At 37.7% G+C, this 19,758-nt stretch overlaps 1 protein-coding gene across 1 annotated transcript; it reads right to left on the bottom strand.

Annotated features, from left to right (window-relative positions):
- Positions 1 to 1,111: 1,111 nt before the first annotated feature.
- On the bottom strand, positions 1,112 to 18,311 carry LOC106071848 (uncharacterized). The gene is made up of 7 exons (XM_056016223.1): positions 18,172 to 18,311; positions 13,174 to 13,263; positions 10,817 to 11,007; positions 5,652 to 5,865; positions 4,314 to 4,595; positions 2,078 to 2,164; positions 1,112 to 1,570 (listed from the first exon to the last, which is right to left on the bottom strand). The coding sequence occupies exons 2-7, from the start codon at positions 13,223 to 13,225 to the stop codon at positions 1,518 to 1,520; spliced, it is 879 nt and encodes a 292-aa protein (XP_055872198.1). The 5' UTR covers positions 13,226 to 13,263; positions 18,172 to 18,311; the 3' UTR covers positions 1,112 to 1,517.
- Between the last annotated feature and the right edge of the window lie 1,447 nt (positions 18,312 to 19,758).

Here is a 19,758-nt window from a genome sequence, read left to right as displayed (position 1 = left end):
CGGTGTATTGAACACTGTGATCTACGGTAGTGAAACAGGGTCAACCTACTCAAGGCAGGGTCAACCTACTCAAGGCAGGGTCAACCTACTCAAGGCAGGGTCAACCTACTCAAGGCAGGGTCAACCTACTCAAGGCAGGGTCAACCTACTCAAGGCAGGGTCAACCTACTCAAGGCAGGGTCAACCTACTCAAGGCAGGGTCAACCTACTCAAGGCAGGGTCAGCCTACTCAAGGCAGGGTCAACCTACTCAAGGCAGGGTCAACCTACTCAAGGCAGGGTCAACCTACTCAAGGCAGGGTCAACCTACTCAAGGCAGGGTCAACCTACTCAAGGCAGGGTCAACCTACTCAAGGCAGGGTCAAACTACTCAAGGCAGGGTCAACCTACTCAAGGCAGGGTCAACCTACTCAAGGCAGGGTCAACCTACTCAAGGCAGGGTCAACCTACTCAAGGCAGGGTCAACCTACTCAAGGCAGGGTCAACCTACTCAAGGCAGGAGAAAAAGCTGAGTATCTTTCATCTCCATGGCCTAAGGCATTTAAAAAAAAAGGTATCAAGGTAAAATTACCAGACGAGGAAGTGCTGCGGGGTACCAGGGCCTCCGCGATGTTGTCAGCAGCAGACGCCTTGGCTGGCTTGGTCACGTTCACAGAATGCCACAAGGTCAACTTGCACAAGACATTTTTTATGGGGATTCAACAGAAGGCAAGAGGGGGGGGGGAGGTCGCTCTTCGTCCACTATTAAGATATATTGATGTATGCTAACACGATATGAAGCTCTTCAAAATCGACACTAACAGTTGGCACTGGATAGACCCGCATGGAGAGCGAGAATACAGGAAGGGTCCCGGATTTCAGATGCCATACACAACAGAAGTAAAAGGAGGGGTGAAAATGCAACGCCGCCAGGTGATTACAGATGTCCAACCTGTGACCGCAGCTGTGTATCAAGGATTGGCCTCTTTGGTCACACAAAAAGTCGCAAAAGGAAAGGATGGTATCTCGAGACGTAAGATGCAATAGTGCTGCTCTGCATCCAACTAACAGTGTGTACCTTTTTAATACAAAAAAAATCTTCTAAATAGAACAATTACCAAAACAAAAGCATATTAGAATGTCACGTACTTTTTTATTCTTTATTCTTCTTTATACATTATACACAGCATTAAATGTGGAAAGTGACCATTAGTTGACTGTTTTTCTCACATAATAAGTATAGAAAATATCCCCCCCCCAAAAAAAAACATTGCAAGCTTATGTTTTGAAACACTGACCATTGTAGTCCACATTTATCTCCCTTAAACATGCTTGATGGCCTGCCTAATCTATTTATAGATGTACAGTTGTGAGTTTCTTTATCAAAATATGCCTGAAAGCGTGTATACAAGTGCGAGTGTGTTGCTACAAATTTAAAAATAGAACATTATGCCTTTTAGAGCAAGCATATAATACCTATATGCAAATGAGACCATCCTTGTCATTGTGGGAAGCTTGAAGCAGAAGACAGGATTTTCACTAATTAGATATATATATACATATCCAGAAAAACAAGATGGCAGCCAAGAGACCTGTAAACAAAAATAAATTGTACAAAATACATAGCGTTATGAACAAAATCTATTACATGTAGCAGAATAACAACTGTATAACAAACAAAACAACTATCACAGCAAGCCTCCACAAGAGAATATTATTTAAAGCATCCCAAGAGAGAATCTTAGCAAGTCTTCCCAAGAAAGGATCTTAGCAAGCCTCCCCAAGACAGGTTCTTAGCAAGCCTCCCCAAGACAGGATCTTAGCAAGCCTCCCCAAGAGAGAATCTAAGCAAGCCTTACCAAGAGAAAATCTTAGCAAGCCTTCCCAAGAGAGCAGCTCAGCAAGCCTTCCCAAGAGAGCAGCTCAGCAAGCCTCGCCAACAGCGCACATCAGCTAGTATTTCTAAGAGAATATGAGTTCAAGCCTGCACACAGAAAGTATCATTACAAGCCTTCCTTTGAGAGTCCCCAGTACCGTATCTGTTCGGCACGATCTTTTATTTTTATTTCACCCAACAAGGGACATAACAGTTAAATTACCAGTAAAATCAGAAGTGGCTGGACTGGCCCCATTGTCACTAGTTGAACGCTGAAATATTCTGGGCACTTCAATTACCACTCCATCACCTGAAAATATATTTTTTTTTAAATTTAAATCCTAATATCAAATAAAAAAAAACGCAAAAAGGTTGTAAAAATACTTAAAAAACAAAACCCAAAGCTTTCTAAGTTAAAGAACTACACACGTACAACTATATCTCTCAATAATATAGAAGTTATTTCTCCTTTTCGATATCTAACAAAATAATGAATTACCAATAATTAATTGACTCGTTAATGTTTTATTCATTAATGTTTGTATTCTGTTTAATGCGAAGAGGTTACAAACAAATGTTGAGTTACATCGTGTTACACTCTTGTTACATCATAGTGTCCTATCTGCTATGGAGTGTACCTGTGTGCTTGTGAGTGCGTGTTCGCATTGGCTGAATAAAGTAACAACATGTAAGACCATTTAGTTGGAGGTTATAATTAAAATAAAACAAAGTCACAAAGACAGTTTGTGTGGAAACACAAACTCAAAATCGGCCCCCGATGTGGTCCACCCAGGCAGGTTTCAATATTTTCAGAAAGAACATCGGAATGAAATTCTATCAAAGGCAAATGACAGAGAAGAATGAGAGAAAGAAGGATGACAGATCCTGTGTGGTGCCCCGACGATCCAGCAGACCAAAGGAATAGGTGAAAGAGAAAGTGAGACTTGGTGTGACTTTGGCTTCACTGGTGTCATATAATGATTATCTAATTGTTATGTAAAGGGTCAGTGTCATTCAAAACCTCAAAGAAAAAAAAACACCCGTTGAAAAAAAATTCCTTTAGTTATGTTTCGTATATGCGCAGTGCAGAGCTGCAGTTCACACAATACTATGAAGAACTACTTATTAATTGTTGTTTCAAATTGTTTCACTTATATGCGTAGTAAATAGATTTTTTCTTTTGTATAAAAAAAGTAAATATTTTTTTTTTGTAAATCTAATCGTTAGTATGACAGAACTTACTTAACTTAGCAATACATTTGTAAAAAAAATGTTTTTGGACAAAAAAATCTAAAACCGTTTGAATAAATGTGTTAAAAATATGGTAAAATGTTATCTCCCTTACTAAATAGCCTCCCGTTTTCGTTACTATTAACAGTGAATAGTTGTAAAATAGTGTTTGTTTATTTAAAAAAAAATGATTGCATAGTTGATTTAAAAATTAAATTTTTCGCTTTCAGAAAGAAAAAAAAGGAGCCGTTGCGTCAGAACTTTGAATGGTCTAAAATATCATATGTCGGATTTTCAATATTTTTTCTAGTTCACGAGATCTAAACGGGACGGACGGACGAATGGACAGAGCACACAAAACTAATAGCGTCTTTTACCCTTTCGGGGGTCGCTAAAAAACAGTACATAAAAAATACTTTTAAAATTACAAAGTTTTTATGATGTTTTTTTGACGAATGGACAGACCACACACAACTAATAGCGTCTTTTACCCTTTCGGGGGTCGCTAAAAAACAGTACATAAAAAATACTTTTAAAATTACAAAGTTTTTATGATGTTTTTTTGACGAATGGACAGAGCACACAAAACTAATAGCGTCTTTTACCCTTTCGAGGGTCGCTAAAAAGCAGTACATAAAAAATACTTTTAAAATTTCAAAGTTTTTATGATGTTTTTTTTTGTATCAATTAGTTTGGATCAGTCATTGCATTAAATTTGTAATAGATCTAGACTAGCATCTATGCGATTACTGATATTTTTACCGATTATTTTTGCTTAGTGAAATTTTATGCTTTTAGCTTTCTCGATGCGCAATGATCCTATCACTTGTCTTGACCCGTTGGTAAAAGAAAAAGGGTGGGTGAAGGGAGATCCGCGTGAATGTTACCGAGATCGCTTTTTAAATGCAAAAAAAAAAATTATCACTCTAGGCTCAAGCCTTATTCAACTTATACCAACACATCTGTCCTATACGATTTCTTCCCTTTGCTCGATACCAAACACAATAATTAACTACTACATCCGACGACATCGGTAGATTTCACCACGTGATTGTGACCTCATTACAACGTTGTTACAAAACGTGCTGGTAAAATCTTGGCTAACTTATCTTATTAAGTTCAGACATTTTTTTCAAAAGAGAAGATAATTACTTGACAGGAACACACAAAGCATCCAATACTAAACACACACACGCACAACAGAAACACATTGAAACGTGAGTTCTTACCATTTTTCAGGACGAAGAGATGTCTATAAGCCTGCTTGCAGTCGCCTTCCAACTCGTCGTAGCCAAGAGACACAAAGGTCCTGTCCTCGGTGCTTAAGGCCGTCTCCACACAATCTAGGGCCGAGTTGGTTATCTTCCCATTGATTTGAACCGTGAGAGTGTGCTTGAGAAGTCCTTTGACACAATACTTCAGCTCGTTTGGCATGTTGGGCTTTAACTTCATGCTGCCGGATTCCAGATCAATCTCGTCGTCATTGAGCATTAGTTTTTCGCGTGCAAGGCCTGTTGGGAAGAGACTGTCATTAATCTTGAGCAGATTTAAGTGTTGATCTAACTTACCCCAATTTTATTTTCCTCCTCTCTCTCTCTTTATTCGTTCTATCACTCACTTTCGCCATTTTCTCACTGTCAATCTCAACCTCCTCCTCACTCTCCCATATTCACACTCTCTTAATATTGGAGTACATCTAAAGCAAGCACTGAACGAAAGGAGGTAATAATAGACGATATATTTATTTACAGTTATAAAATAACAGAGACACATGGACTTCATTTATCAAGTCACAGGGAGTCTTAAGTTCTACAAATTTATTTTTTTTACCTAAACATTAGTACAGACAACTGACAAACTTCCCAGTGTCGCTCCAAGTCCTCAATACAGTTCAAAGATATCCCAGACAGCTCAGACTCCCATAACCTGCAGATCACTTCAGCCAGAACTAAAGCTATCCTTCTTGAATCAACATGTCGTCTGTTCCTCGTGTGAAACAGTGCGCACCGTCAGTGTCGGCGCGGGAGCAGGGTCATACAAATATCATCTACACTTTCTCAATATTACTTTCTTTCACTTTTACTATCTCTTACTTTCTTCAGCTCTCTTTAAGTCTTACAATCGCACTCACCTTCTCTCTCTCTTCACTCTCTTCCACTCTCTCTCTCTCTTTCTCTCTCGTTCAGTCTCTCTCTTTTTCTGTCTCTTTCCATCTCTTTCTTTCTTTCACTCTCTCTCTCTTTTCTTCTATCACACTCTCTTTCTATCTCTATCTCTTTTTCACTCTCTTCCTCTATTTATTTCTCACTTTCTTTTTCACTCTCTCTCTCTATTTCTCTCTCTCTCTCTCTTTCACTCTCTTTTCTCTCTCTCTTTCACTCTCGTTCTCTCTCTCTCTCTCTCTCTTTCTCTCTCTCTCACTCTATTACTCTCTTTCACGCTCTCTCTCTTTTTCACTCTATTTCTCACTTTCACATCTTTCTCTTTCACTCTCTCTCTCTCTTTCACTCTCTCGCTCTCTCTTCCACTCGCGCTCCCTCTCCCCCTACACATTACGCGTCACTTACCGACAACTTTTGGTCCGGACATCGACTTTGATTTCACTGTGCCTTTTTGAATATGCACCCAACTGGCAAAATAGTCCATTCCGCTCATCCACATTTGGGCCTTCATTTCCAACGTGACATAGACGCGATCATCAAGCATCAAGCAAGACGCATTATCCGCTTTGCTTAAAGCCATAATAGATGTGACACACCTCTTTAGGAACATTTCAGCAACCTGTTGCAACAGATACAACACCAATATTTGAAACACAGTGTCTAGCAGACGGAAAGGCAATTTGAAACACAATGTCTAGTAGACGGCATGGCATTTGAAACACAATGTCTAGCAGACGGCATGGCATTTGAAACACAATGTCTACCAGACGGCATGGCATTTGAAACACAATGTCTAGCAGACGGCATGGCATTTGAAACACAATGTCTAGTAGACGGCATGGCATTTGAAACACAATGTCTAGCAGACGGCATGGCATTTGAAACACAATGTCTTGCAGACGGCAAGGCATTTGAAACACAATGTCTAGCAGACGGCATGGCATTTGAAACACAATGTCTAGCAGACGGCATGTCATTTGAAACACAATGTCTAGCAGACGGCATGGCATTTGAAACACAATGTCTAGCAGACGGCATGCATTTGAAACACAATGTCCAGCAGACGGCATGGCATTTGAAACACAATGTCCAGCAGACGGCATGGCATTTGAAACACAATGTCTAGCAGACGGCATGGCATTTGAAACACAATGTCTAGCAGACGGCATGGCATTTGAAACACAATGTCTAGCAGACGGCATGGCATTTGAAACACAATGTCTAGCAGACGGCATGGCATTTGAAACACAATGTCTAGCAGAAGACATAGCATTTGAAACACAATGTCTAGCAGACGGCATGGCATTTGAAACACAATGTCTAGCAGACGGCATGGCATTTGAAACACAATGTCTAGTAGACGGCATGGCATTTGAAACACAATGTCTAGCAGACGTCAAGGCATTTGAAACACCATGTCTAGCAGACGGCATTGCATTTAAAACACAATGTCTTGCAGACGGCATGTCATTTGAAACACAATGTCTAGCAGACGGCATGGCATTTGAAACACAATGTCTAGCAGACGGCATGGCATTTGAAACACAATGTCTAGCAGACGGCATGGCATTTAAAAAAACAATGTCTAGCAGACGGCATGGCATTTGAAACACAATGTCTTGCAGACGGCAAGGCATTTGAAACACAATGTCTAGCAGACGGCATGGCATTTGAAACACAATGTCTAGCAGACGGCATGTCATTTGAAACACAATGTCTAGTAGACGGCATGTCATTTGAAACACAATGTCTAGTAGACGGCATGGCATTTGAAACACAATGTCTAGTAGACGGCATGGCATTTGAAACACAATGTCCAGCAGACGGCATGGCATTTGAAACACAATGTCTAGCAGACGGCATGGCATTTGAAACACAATGTCTAACAGACGGCATGGCATTTGAAACACAATGTCTAGCAGACGGCATGGCATTTGAAACACAATGTCTAGCAGACGGCATGGCATTTGAAACACAATGTCTAGCAGACGGCATGGCATTTGAAACACAATGTCTAGCAGAAGACATAGCATTTGAAACACAATGTCTAGCAGACGGCATGTCATTTGAAACACAATGTCTAGCAGAAAACAAGGAAGAATAAAAGTGACACATCGGCCCTCCGAGGCCAAAACACAAAATATTCAGAAGGATTAAATGATAAAGGCACATTTCTCATTCCATATGCTAGGACAAATTTGCAAAAAATGCTCATTCTTCCCTAGTGCTTTAAGAGCAAGAACTGGTTCCCAAATCAGCCAGTAAAATCAACGATTTAGAGTTTAAGTCACTGATTATTAGGAATGAGCATATATATATATATATATATATATATATATTATATAGTACCTATGCTATAGTATAATTTTCAATAACGTTTGTAATTTATAAGATAAAAGAATGCAGGAAAATTGGTCACTGGTATATTTGTTACCGGAAATTTGATAAAAGGAAAAATGCCACCTTTTGACAAAGGTAAAGTATATATAAAGTGATTAGAAATTAATAATGCATTATTCAGATTATGAAGTACTTATAAAATTGTGTGATTTATAGGCAAAAGCGTGTAAAGTGAATATTGATTTATGAAATTGAACCCTTTGACCTTTTTGTGTCTCCATTTATTTATTCTCATTTTGTCATTGTTTGTTTTAATCGTGCAAATACTGTTTCCATATTACAAATAACGGGTTGACGAGCAGGGTGTCACGTGGACAGCACAACAACCAGCAGCCTTTTCTTGTACATACTAAGTCAGATAACCATTAGAGCTTGGTGTAATCAGGGGCGCCCTTTAAATCCGGAAAGTGAAAATCATCGTCTCCGCCGAGATTCGAACTCGTAACCTCTCGTTTCGGAAGCCAAACGCTTTACCCCTCAGCCATCACACCACCATCAATATTGATTAAAGCAACACACCACCATCAATGTTGATTAAAGCAACACACCACCATCAATGTTGATTAAAGCAACACACCACCATCAATGTTGATTAAAGCAACACACCACCATCAATGTTGATTAAAGCAACACACTACCATCAATGTTGATTATAGCAACTGAAATAATAGAAAAAAAGTAAAGTTTCCCCTTTCAGACCTTGCGATCTATAGGGCCGATGATGTAAAGGTCATCTGTTTCTGCGGCCCACAGTTAACGAGGGTGTCATGTGGCCAGTACAACGGCCAACCGCCTTTACTTTTCGACAACTAATGTCAGGTACCCATTAGAGCTGGGTGGACTCGCTAAGCCACCGCGCCTCGAACTGAAATAATAGGACTGAGAAAATTTGAGCACCCGAACTTCAACATTATAACACAGATTATCTAAGGGAAGGAACTGCAAAATCATGGCCATAAATCGGAATACTGCAGGAATAAGCTAACTTTATCTATCTAAAACTAAATCAATTATCATTAATTGTTTATTTTTTAAAATTGTATAAATATGAAAAAATATGCAAAATTTCAACTTGATCCGAGAATTAGAAGTGGGAGAAAAAAAAAAACGCGTGTACAAAAAGTAATAAGGGAAATGTACTCCACATATACAGCCACATCGCTCAATAAGAAGTATTTATTTCAAACCAAATAAAATAATTGTTTATCGATGATTAATGAACTGATTGGTCTATTTTTGATGGATTGATGTTTTGTTTGGTACAGCAAATAATTGTGTACATTTTCAACTTGATCCGAAAAAGAAATAATGTGTACAAAAGTGTGACAGACAGACAGACAGACAGCATGAGCTGATATAAGCTTTGTACCAGACAGACAGCATGAGCTGATATAAGCTTTGTACCAGACAGACAGCATGAGCTGATATAAGCTTTGTACCAGACAGACAGTATAAGCTGATATAAGATTTGTACCAGACAGACAGTATAAGCTGATATAAGCTTTGTACCAGACAGACAGTATAAGCTGATATAAGATTTGTACCAGACAGACAGTATGAGCTGATATAAGCTTTGTACCAGACAGACAGTATAAGCTGATATAAGATTTGTACCAGACAGACAGTATGAGCTGATATAAGCTTTGTACCAGACAGACAGTATAAGCTGATATAAGCTTTGTACCAGACAGACAGTATAAGCTGATATAAGCTTTGTACCAGACAGACAGTATAAGCTGATATAAGATTTGTACCAGACAGGCAGTATGATCTGATATAAGCTTTGTACCAGACAGACAGTATGAGCTGATATAAGCTTTGTACCAGACAGACAGACAGTATAAGCTGATATAAGCTTTGTACCAGACAGACAGTATGAGCTGATATAAGCTTTGTACCAGACAGACAGTATAAGCTGATATAAGCTTTGTACCAGACAGACAGACAGTATAAGCTGATATAAGCTTTGTACCAGACAGACAGACAGTATGAGCTGATATAAGCTTTGTACCAGACAGACAGTATAAGCTGATAAAAGCTTTGTACCAGACAGACAGCATGAGATGATATAAGCTTTGTATCAGACAGACAGTATAAGCTGATATAAGCTTTGTACCAGACAGACAGACAGTATAAGCTGATATAAGCTTTGTACCAGACAGACAGACAGTATGAGCTGATCTAAGCTTTGTACCAGACAGACAGTATAAGCTGATATAAGCTTTGTACCAGACAGACAGCATGAGATGATATAAGCTTTGTACCAGACAGACAGTATAAGCTGATATAAGCTTTGTACCAGACAGACAGTATAAGCTGATATAAGCTTTGTACCAGACAGACAGACAGTATAAGCTGATATAAGCTTTGTACCAGACAGACAGACAGTATAAGCTGATATAAGCTTTGTACCAGACAGACAGACAGTATAAGCTGATATAAGCTTTGTACCAGACAGACAGACAGTATGAGCTGATATAAGCTTTGTACCAGACAGACAGACAGTATAAGCTGATATAAGCTTTGTACCAGACAGACAGCATGAGCTGGTAGAAACACTGTACCAGACAGACAGTATATGCTGATATAAGCTTTGTACCAGACAGACAGACAGCATGAGCTGATATAAGCTTTGTACCAGACAGACAGACAGTATAAGCTGATATAAGCTTTGTACCAGACAGACAGCATGAGCTGGTAGAAACACTGTACCAGACAGACAGTATATGCTGATATAAGCTTTGTACCAGACAGACAGCATGAGCTGATATAAGTTTTGTACCAGACAGACAGCATGAGCTGATATAAGCTTTGTACCAGACAGACAGTATGAGCTGATATAAGCTTTGTACCAGACAGACAGTTTGAGCTGATATAAGATTTGTACCAGACAGACAGTATGAGCTGATAAGCTTTGTACCAGACAGACAGTATGAGCTGATGTAAGCTTTGTACCAGACAGACAGTATGAGCTGACGTAAGCTTTGTACCAGACAGACAGACAGTTTGAGCTTATATAAGCTTTGTACTAGACAGACAGACAGTATGAGCTAAGATATGTTTCTAAAAAAAAATTGGGACTTTAAAAGATGATGACAAAAGAGATGAAGATAAAAGAGTTGTAGATAAAAGAGATGAAGATAAAAGAGATGAGGATTAAAGAGATATACCACTTTGGGCGTGCTCGCTTTGTTCTTTGTTACAGCGGACACAAAGAACAAAAACCAATCCGAGTCGTTGGAAGTCTTCGCCAGAGTCGCTTTGAAAACAATGATGTCCCCTTCTCGGATCGCCTTTTTCAAAACGCAGTTAGTCTCTCCTATCCCAACAGTGAAACCGATAATCCCCTGGGCACCACACACTGAAACAAGAACAATAGAATTGAATAACAATGTACTGAGAAGTGATTTGTAGATCTGCTAGCAACATTGATATTATGAATATATATCCCCGGGTCTATAATCTTGGACCCATCAGAATTAGAACAGTCATTCCTTTAAATAGAGACCCCCCCCCCTCTTTTTCTATACAATTATCACAAAATGGCCCAAATAAGTTAATGCAAAATTATAAATCGTAATTATGAAAACAGTTAAGAGCCCGCAATGTCTTGACACTCTTTAAGAAGAACTCTTCTGAATGTGATGATTTCTTTAAGGGCAATGTCTTCGATTTCGAAGATTACAGATGAGTGCAGCGTTTCACATGACTACGCAAACCCAGTTGCCACCTACATATTTTACCGAATCTCGTGCAGACAAAGCCGTTGTCCGCTGCTGGTCTATTGACGTTTTCTTCCCGTCTTCTGTGCATGTCTTCAATAAGGGGCTTTTCATTGAGTCCCAAATATTTGTCTCGCAGCCTTTGTGAGAGTTCTCCATCTGTCTCTTTAAGAGGCCATCTGCTGCCAGCTACTTTCCGCTATGCCAGTGAGGGCAAAATGACGCATGAGTTGATCTTTATAGCTCTTACAGGTGGGGGGGGGGGGCGCTCTGTTACGCCGTCCCTCCTCTAAGCTCGCCAAATAAAATCGCCTTCGGCACACGATCGTCTTCCTTGCAGGATAGGTGTTCGACCCAGCGCAGCTCTAATATGGTAAGTAGTGCTTCTGTAATGTCCACACCACGGCCTCCAGCAGAACAAAGTTATTTGTACTGTAGTCTTGCCATCGTATGCCCATCATGAAGCAAAGACACCTTTGATGGAAGCGCTCGTGGAGCCTTAAATGCCTTCGATAGAGCACCCAGGTGTCAGAGCCATGCAAAAGTGTTGTGAGAATCGCTGCTCTAAAAACATTGATTTTTTTTTTGCTAGGTGAAGAGACCTATTCCTCCATACTCTCAGCGACCAAAAGCACTGCTGGCTTAAGCGAGAGGGTAGTCTATTTCTCTGGACAGTGCCGCATCATTGGACACTGTGCTGTCTAGTTAGGAAAAGTGGTTGACAAGAGTAAGGAGAAGGGCCATTCATATTTATTTGTGGTTTTCAATTAGTTCCCTTTGGGGACTTCTGAAGCATGACCTCCGTTGTTTTGTTAGGTTGATGGACAGACCAAACGAGGCAGCAGTTTCAGCAAATTCATGGACGGCAAATGGAAGCTCCTGTTCGTTGTGTGCAAGAAAGGCGCAATCGTCCGCACAGAGCAGCTCAGTAGAAATCATCTCTTTAATTTGTGTACGGGAGCGCAGGCGCCGTATGATAAATATTCTGCCGTCGATGCGGAACCTGATATGCCCTAATGCAGGCATCGCCTCATTTTATTTGGCATTGCTCCAAAGAATATTGCAAAGAGTGTCGGAGCAAGCACACAAAAACCTGCTTCACACCATTCTCTATAGGAAAGTGAGCTGACAGGTCACAGTTGTATCTGATTTGACACTTTTGACGCTCATGCAAATGCTTCAGAATGGCGATGAATCTTGGAGGAATTCCGAGTCGAGATAGAATCCTCCACAAGCCATCGCGACTCACTGTGTCAGCCTGTCTTTCTGTCTGTTTGTCTGTCTGTCTACCAAATTTATAGTTTTGCTATTTCCAAATAGGAAATAGCTGCATGAATGTGTTCAAAGTTATAAAACCAAAATAAAAGGTCATGAATAAAGTCAACAACATATAACCCATTCACTATTTCAACGTTGCAGAATATCAGGGATACTAGAATTCACGGGTCAATAGTATTTATTGAGAAGCTTTCCTTTTTTAGAAGGGCGAGAGATCGGTTCGTTTTCAGATCTTGGAAGAATTAGTCTCAGTACTTAAAGTTTTCAAACAAAAATAACCTTTTATGATAGGGAACAAATCATCCGCCCAGCCGGTGGGCAAAACTATTTTTTCTATATATTTTTTTTTAAATTGACAACATTTTTCATAGGCACAAATTACATTGTCTGGGGACAAAAATAGACAAACGCTTATTACTTAATTCACTTTAACGGTAATTTACAAAGGGGAAAATAATCATTCTTGGGGAAAGGGAAATAATTCCCAGACTTAAAGACCAAATGAAGTAAAACAAGTATTGACTTGCCGTATATCAGTGTGGCGAGTAGATATAATACATGCATCAGACTGGAAGCCATATTTGTGTCAGGACTTTAGCTCTTCCAGAACGTGAACTCTAGAAACAAACAAACAAAAAACAACAATAAAAATATAAACAATGTATACACAAACATAAACAGCAATAACAATAATATAAACAATGTATACACAAACATAAACAATAACCAGATGACACTGGCGTAGCCAGGATTTTTTTTCGGGGAGAGTTTGGGGGGGGGATTCCCCCCCCCCCGCCCCCCACCCGCGGAAAAAAATTATATATATATATATATGTGTGTGTGTGTGTGTGTGTGTACATAATTAATCTTTATTACATTCTGACCCTTTCGGAAGACGTTTATTGTAGACTCCCCGCCCTTGCTAGCAAGGGGGTCTGGGGGAGTTCGCAGCGCTCCCCCAGCGCAGCCGGGCACTATTTCTGGTATTGAAAGCCAACCAAATGCATATTCTAAGGTATCTACAGTGCATTATCTTGCTATTAAAAAGTTTTATTTCAAAAACCTAATGTGCTATTCTTACTGACTTAGACCCTCTCGCGCCGTTCGGCGCATTTTCCGGCAAGCTGTTTCCGCAACTCTTATTTTGCGTAATTCATTTTGTGTGAGAACATGCCCCGCAAAACCTCATGCGACGCTCTGTCACAACCTTACTAAGGATTCGACTCCCAGTTCGGCATATGATTTCTTTGATTTAGACCCGATCTCTATGACTGACTCCTAAAATCTGTCTTAGCCATCTTTGTTGAGATACATTTAATGATTTTCAATTTCGGCAGAAGACTATTCACACTTTATTAATGGAGCCCAAGCCACTGGTAGAAATTTGTAACCTTTCTTGACTACGCTCTTGGAATTACATGCCTGTATTTCGCTTTAGATTTTATATCGAAAAGGAAAGTTTTTTCGTCAAATCATCTGTTGAGGGGTTTTAAACTAAGAAATCTCTGGAGTTTTTTTGTTTTGTTTTTAATTCAAAACCCCATTTAGCTACGATTAAAGAATTCGGTCACTATAGTTTGCTTTAAAATAATATTGAAGAGAGATGTTTTCAACTCTAAACGCTCTGTAGGGGAATTTTAAACTCAAAACCATCTGGAGGGGTTTTAAACTTTAAAGAAAAAGCCATCTGGAGGAGGGGGATTTACACTCAAAACACCTTTGGCTACGCTCATAGATTTTATAGTGTGTAATTTGCTTTTTTTTTTATATTGAAGAGGTACTTTTTAGCTTCAAACCCCAACTGGAGGGGGTGGGTTGAAACTCAAAACCCCTTTGGCTACGCTCATAGAATTTTGAGTTTGTAATTTGCTTTTTTTATTTTGAAGATGGGGTTTATCGTAAATTTTGGAGGGGGTTTTAAAATCAAAATCTTCCTCAACTGTGCTGTTGGAATTTGGGGATTGTTGTTTGCATTTTTTTTGTTTTGTTTTATAGAAGAGGGGGATTTAAATGCAAAAACCTCTGGTAGGGCGTTTAAAATTCAAAACCCCCTGTAGTGGGTTTTAAACTCAAAGCCCCCTGGTAGAGGGATTTGTATCTCAAAACCCCCTGATAGGGTTTTTTTAAATCTCAAAACCCCCTGGTAGGGGGATTTAAACTCAAAACCCCCTGGTAGAGGGTTTTTAACTCAAAACTGCCTCGGCTGTGCTGTGGTAAGTGATGATTTAGTATTAAAATCTCACCTAAAATAAACAAAATGAAAGCAAAAATCATTCACTTAATTCCTTTCCCACCCCCCCCTGCGGGATTTCATTTCGGATGGGGGGGCTGAACTCCAAGAAACCCCCCCCCTGGCTACGCCCATGATAAACAAACATAAACAGCAATAATATAAACAATGTATAAACAAACTTAAACAGCAATAACAATAATATAAACAATGTATAAACAAACATAAACAGCAATAATATAAACAATGTATAAACAAACATATACAGCAATAACAATAATATAAACAATGTATACACAAACATAAACAACAATAATATAAACAATGTATAAACAAACATAAACAGCAATAATATAAACAATGTATACACAAACATAAGCAGCAATAATATAAACAATGTATACACAAACATAAACAGCAATAACAATAATATAAACAATGTATACACAAACATAAACAACAATAATAATAAACAATGTATACACAAACATAAATAGCAATAACAATAATATAAACAATGTATACACAAACATAAACAACAATAATATAAACAATGTATACACAAACATAAACAACAACAATAATATAAACAATGTATACACAAACATAAACAACAATAATATAAACAATGTATACACAAACATAAGCAGCAATAATATAAACAATGTATACACAAACATAAACAGCAATAATATTAACAATGTATACACAAACATAAACAACAACGACGATAATATAAACAATGTATACACAAACATAAACAACAACGACGATAATATAAACAATGTATACACAAACATAAACAACAATAATATAAACAATGTATACACAAACATAAACAATAATAATATAAACAATGTATACACAAACATAAACAACAACGATGATAATATAAACAATGTATACACAAACATAAACAACAATAATATAAACAATGTATACACAAACATAAACAACAACGATGATAATATAAACAATGTATACACAAACATAAACAACAATAATATAAACAATGTATACACAAACATAAACAACAATAATATAAACAATGTATACACAAACATAAACAAATGCCAAATTTAAACAAATTTCTTTATGTTTTGAAAAATTATAACGGTCAAACTAGAGTTTTTCCTGTGTGGCCAACGAGCTAGTAATTCTTTTCCCAACGATATGCATCTAACCTAAATCAAATTTCTATTAGAGCCGTTTTCGAGATCAGTTTCCACCTGGTTTTGCCCAATCAGAATAAGCGACTTGAATAAAGGTATTGTAAAAAAAAAAGTACTAATGCTACACTGGACACTCTTGTCTATTTATTTAACTTATACTAAACATTTTAACTAAAATATTGAAATCTTGCTTTGGAATCATGAAGAAGTTCTAGATCTAATTATTTTGCCAAAGAGACAGGCACAGAGAGAGAGAGAGAGAGAGTGAGAGAGAAAGAGAGAGAGAGAGAGAGCGAGAGAGATACTAACTATAATAATGAATAAAGAACAATTTAGATCTAAATGACTTGACTAGATCTTTCAGGACTAAATCTAGATTCTAGTATTAAAATCTTCAAGTTTTGTAAATTAGAGTGTCTATATCTAGATCTAGTTCTACTGGAGATCTAGATCTAAATGGCTGCTTGGTGGTGTGGTAAGCTCTTCCGACTGTTATCTCGAGGGTCCCGAGCTCAAACACTGCCCAATACCAGCGCTGCCGTCTTGCAGGGTTTGAACCTAGGCCTAATAATCTTCTTTTCTGGTGTAATGCCATAAAGGTATAGACAGCAATAACAACAACAATGTTTATCATTTTAAAAAAAACTATAAAAAACAACTCGATATCTGAATAGGAAATATGTTTATATCTAGATAATAGGACTTAGATATAGGTATCTACGTTGAATAATTTATCTTCTTATCTTATCTTATATAATACAGACGTTACTTCAAAAAAGAAGATGATTACGTCCTACGCGTCATGCATTTAGTCATGCATATTAACCAATGACTTAAATTCTGCCAAGTCACTGGTTTTCCTGGCTAGCTCAGGCAACCCATTCCATGCTCTAATAGCACTAGGGAAGAAGGAGTATTTGTACAAATTTGTCCTAGCATATGGGATGAGGAATGTGCCTTTATCTTTGTGTCTTTCAGAGTATTTTATTAAATTTTGTTTTTGTATTTGAAGATTATGGTTCAGTGTTTTATGTATGATTGCTACTTTACTTTTGAGCCTTCTGTCCTGAAGGCTTTCTAAATTTAGTGATTTTACTAAAGGTGTTACTCTAGTCAAATGTGAATATTCGTTTGTTATGAATCTCACTGCTCTATTTTGTGTCTGTTCCAGTTTCTTAATGTTTTCTTGAGTTGAGGGGTCCCAAACGGAGGATGCATATTCTATTATTGGCCTAACCAAGGTTAAGTAACATTTTAGTTTTATGTTCTTATTTGATTTATAGAAATTTCTTTTAATAAATCCTAATGCTTTGTTTGATTTTTTTGTAGTTTCATCAATATGTGGATTCCATGATAGTTTTTCATTTATTATAACACCTAGGTATTTTGCGTTTTTAGTCTGTGATACTGGTTTGCCATGAATAAGATAAGTGGAATTAATTTGTTTTAGTTTTTTTGTTACTCTTAACAACTGACATTTTTCTGGGTGGAAAGACATGCTCCAATTTGATTCCCATTTCTGTAATTCATCTAATTCTCTTTGTAAAATATCTGTGTCTTGTGTTGTTTTTATTGTTCTATATATTATGCAATCGTCTGCAAATAATCTGACTTTTGTTCCTGAACTAATGCAATTTGGTAAATCATTTATGTAAATTAAAAATAGTAGTGGACCCAAGACTGTACCTTGAGGTACACCTGAGTTTACTGTTATCGGTGTTGATTTAGAGCCATTTATTATTACAGTTTGTTCTCTCCCTATCAGAAAGTCTTTAATCCACTGATGCAGTGGACCATTAATGCCGAAATATTTTAATTTTTAATTTATTCTGATCTACTCATGTAAAGGTTTATTAGTAGATCTAGATCACAGTAGATAGTCTACATCTAGATCTAGATCATCTAAATTAGACTCTAGTTAGTATTACTAAGTAGATCTATTAGACTTTGATCTAGAGCTAGTATGAATAGTAGTAATATAGTCTAGAAATAGATGATAATATCTAATGACTAAACTAGACCATCTGGATGTAGATCTATATTTCATACTCGAGTTTATTTAGATCTACTTTTTGTGTGTGTATAAACATATTCTTTGTCTGTGCACTTTTCGTTTATCTTACCTTGTGTTTAACAAACTCTATTCATATACCCATATTTTTTGTTATATTTTGTTTCAAAACTCGCTCATGTAGCCGTGTTGTCGTGAGGCTGTGACGTCATTAACAGATGTTCGACACTGGTGCTTTTCGGTTTCGGGAATATCGAAACAGAAGGGGGAAAAAGGACAAGTAGATTAAGAAGCTGAAAAGTATATTCCCAAACTACAATCAGTTATGGAATTATCTTCGATTATGATGATTATATCATACTAGACGACCGGCGGCCTTAGGCCACTGCAACCTATGTGACCGCAGTGGGCCCAGCACTTTCATAGGACCCGCGCTAATTCTAGGTGTATAAATTATTAAATTAAACCCTTTTATAACTTATAACAGATTTCCCGAGGCCTCCTGTCGATTTACCAGGATCTACTGGAAATCTCCTAATATTGCAAAATATACGAAAAAGTCCTGGAAATCTCCGGAAATTATTAAAATTTTTAGAAAACTCCTACAAATCTCCTGAAATATGTAGACAATTATTGTCATTTTGGGGTGTCATTCAATATGGAAAACGACAATCCTACGCGCGATAAAAAAAACGGCATTATCCCGTAATTGTGTAATCTGGTGAAAGAAGCTTCTCGCGCCTAAAACTAATGAACAATTACTTGAGATCAACAATTTTCGTAGATAGATTGAAACATTTGGTAATTCTTGCTATTAAGCGTGATCTATGTAGGAAATAGAATTTTTATGATATACTGTATGACTTCGCTACACGCAAGGCTCGTAAAGTTATTCTGTACTTAGTAAAGAATGAATAAAATGCAAAGACGAATGTATTTTCTAATATAAACTCTTAATTTTCACTTATAATCCCTACTGAGCATGCAAAATTGCTAAATGCATCTATTTAAACAGAGATAGAGGTACATTTCTTATTCCATATGCTGAGGCTAATTCGTACAATTTCCCCTTCTTCCCTAGTGCTTTTAGAAAATGGAATGGATTGCCTGAATCAGCCAGGAAAACCAAAAACTTAGCAGAGTTTAAGTTAATAATTAGCATGCATGACTAGATTGACGCATGAAATGCGTAGGATGTAATTATCTTCTTTTTTTTAAGTAACGTAACAAAGCTATAAGACAAAATAGCTTTGAAAATACGATGTTTTTCCGGCCCTCGATTTGGTTCCATCCGGCCCGCCGAAGCTTCTGCACAAAGTGTAGAAAATCGCTCCCCCCCCCCCCCCCAAAAAAAAATATAATTGAAAATGTATATTTCCTACATTAGGGCCCTCCCTTTTTCTCTGATGGATTAGTGCCTTTACCTTTAACAGTAGTGCATTTATGAAATGGGAATGTAGCAGGGGCGGACTGGCTATATGGACAAACGGGCAAATGCCCGGTGGGCCGGTACCAAATGGGCCGGTCTGGTCGCGAGCAAAGAAAAAATCTTTTTTTTTTCAATGCAGACAACTTTAAACAAAAAAAAAAAAGCAGCGAGACTCAGATGCCAGAACACGTTTCCTTTTTTTTTTTTTTAAATTTATATATTACTCTTAATTTTGTTTGAAATTCAACAAGAATTTTAAAAAAATGTACA

The sequence above is a fragment of the Biomphalaria glabrata genome, chromosome 17 (assembly GCF_947242115.1).
Source record: "Biomphalaria glabrata chromosome 17, xgBioGlab47.1, whole genome shotgun sequence".
Lineage (NCBI taxonomy): Eukaryota > Metazoa > Mollusca > Gastropoda > Planorbidae > Biomphalaria > Biomphalaria glabrata.
Note: the sequence above shows the minus strand (reverse complement) of the source record. Positions and strands in the feature narration are given on the sequence as shown.

Coding starts and splice junctions, on each gene's coding strand:
- LOC106071848 (XM_056016223.1), bottom strand. CDS start 13,225: ATGGCTTCCAGTCTGATGCATGTATTATATCTACTCGCCACACTGATA. Junction 11,008..13,173: donor ACTCGCCACACTGATATACG/GCAAGTCAATAC, acceptor TTCTTGTTTCAG/TGTGTGGTGCCCAGGGGATT. Junction 5,866..10,816: donor AAGCGAGCACGCCCAAAGTG/GTATATCTCTTT, acceptor CTGTTGCAACAG/GTTGCTGAAATGTTCCTAAA.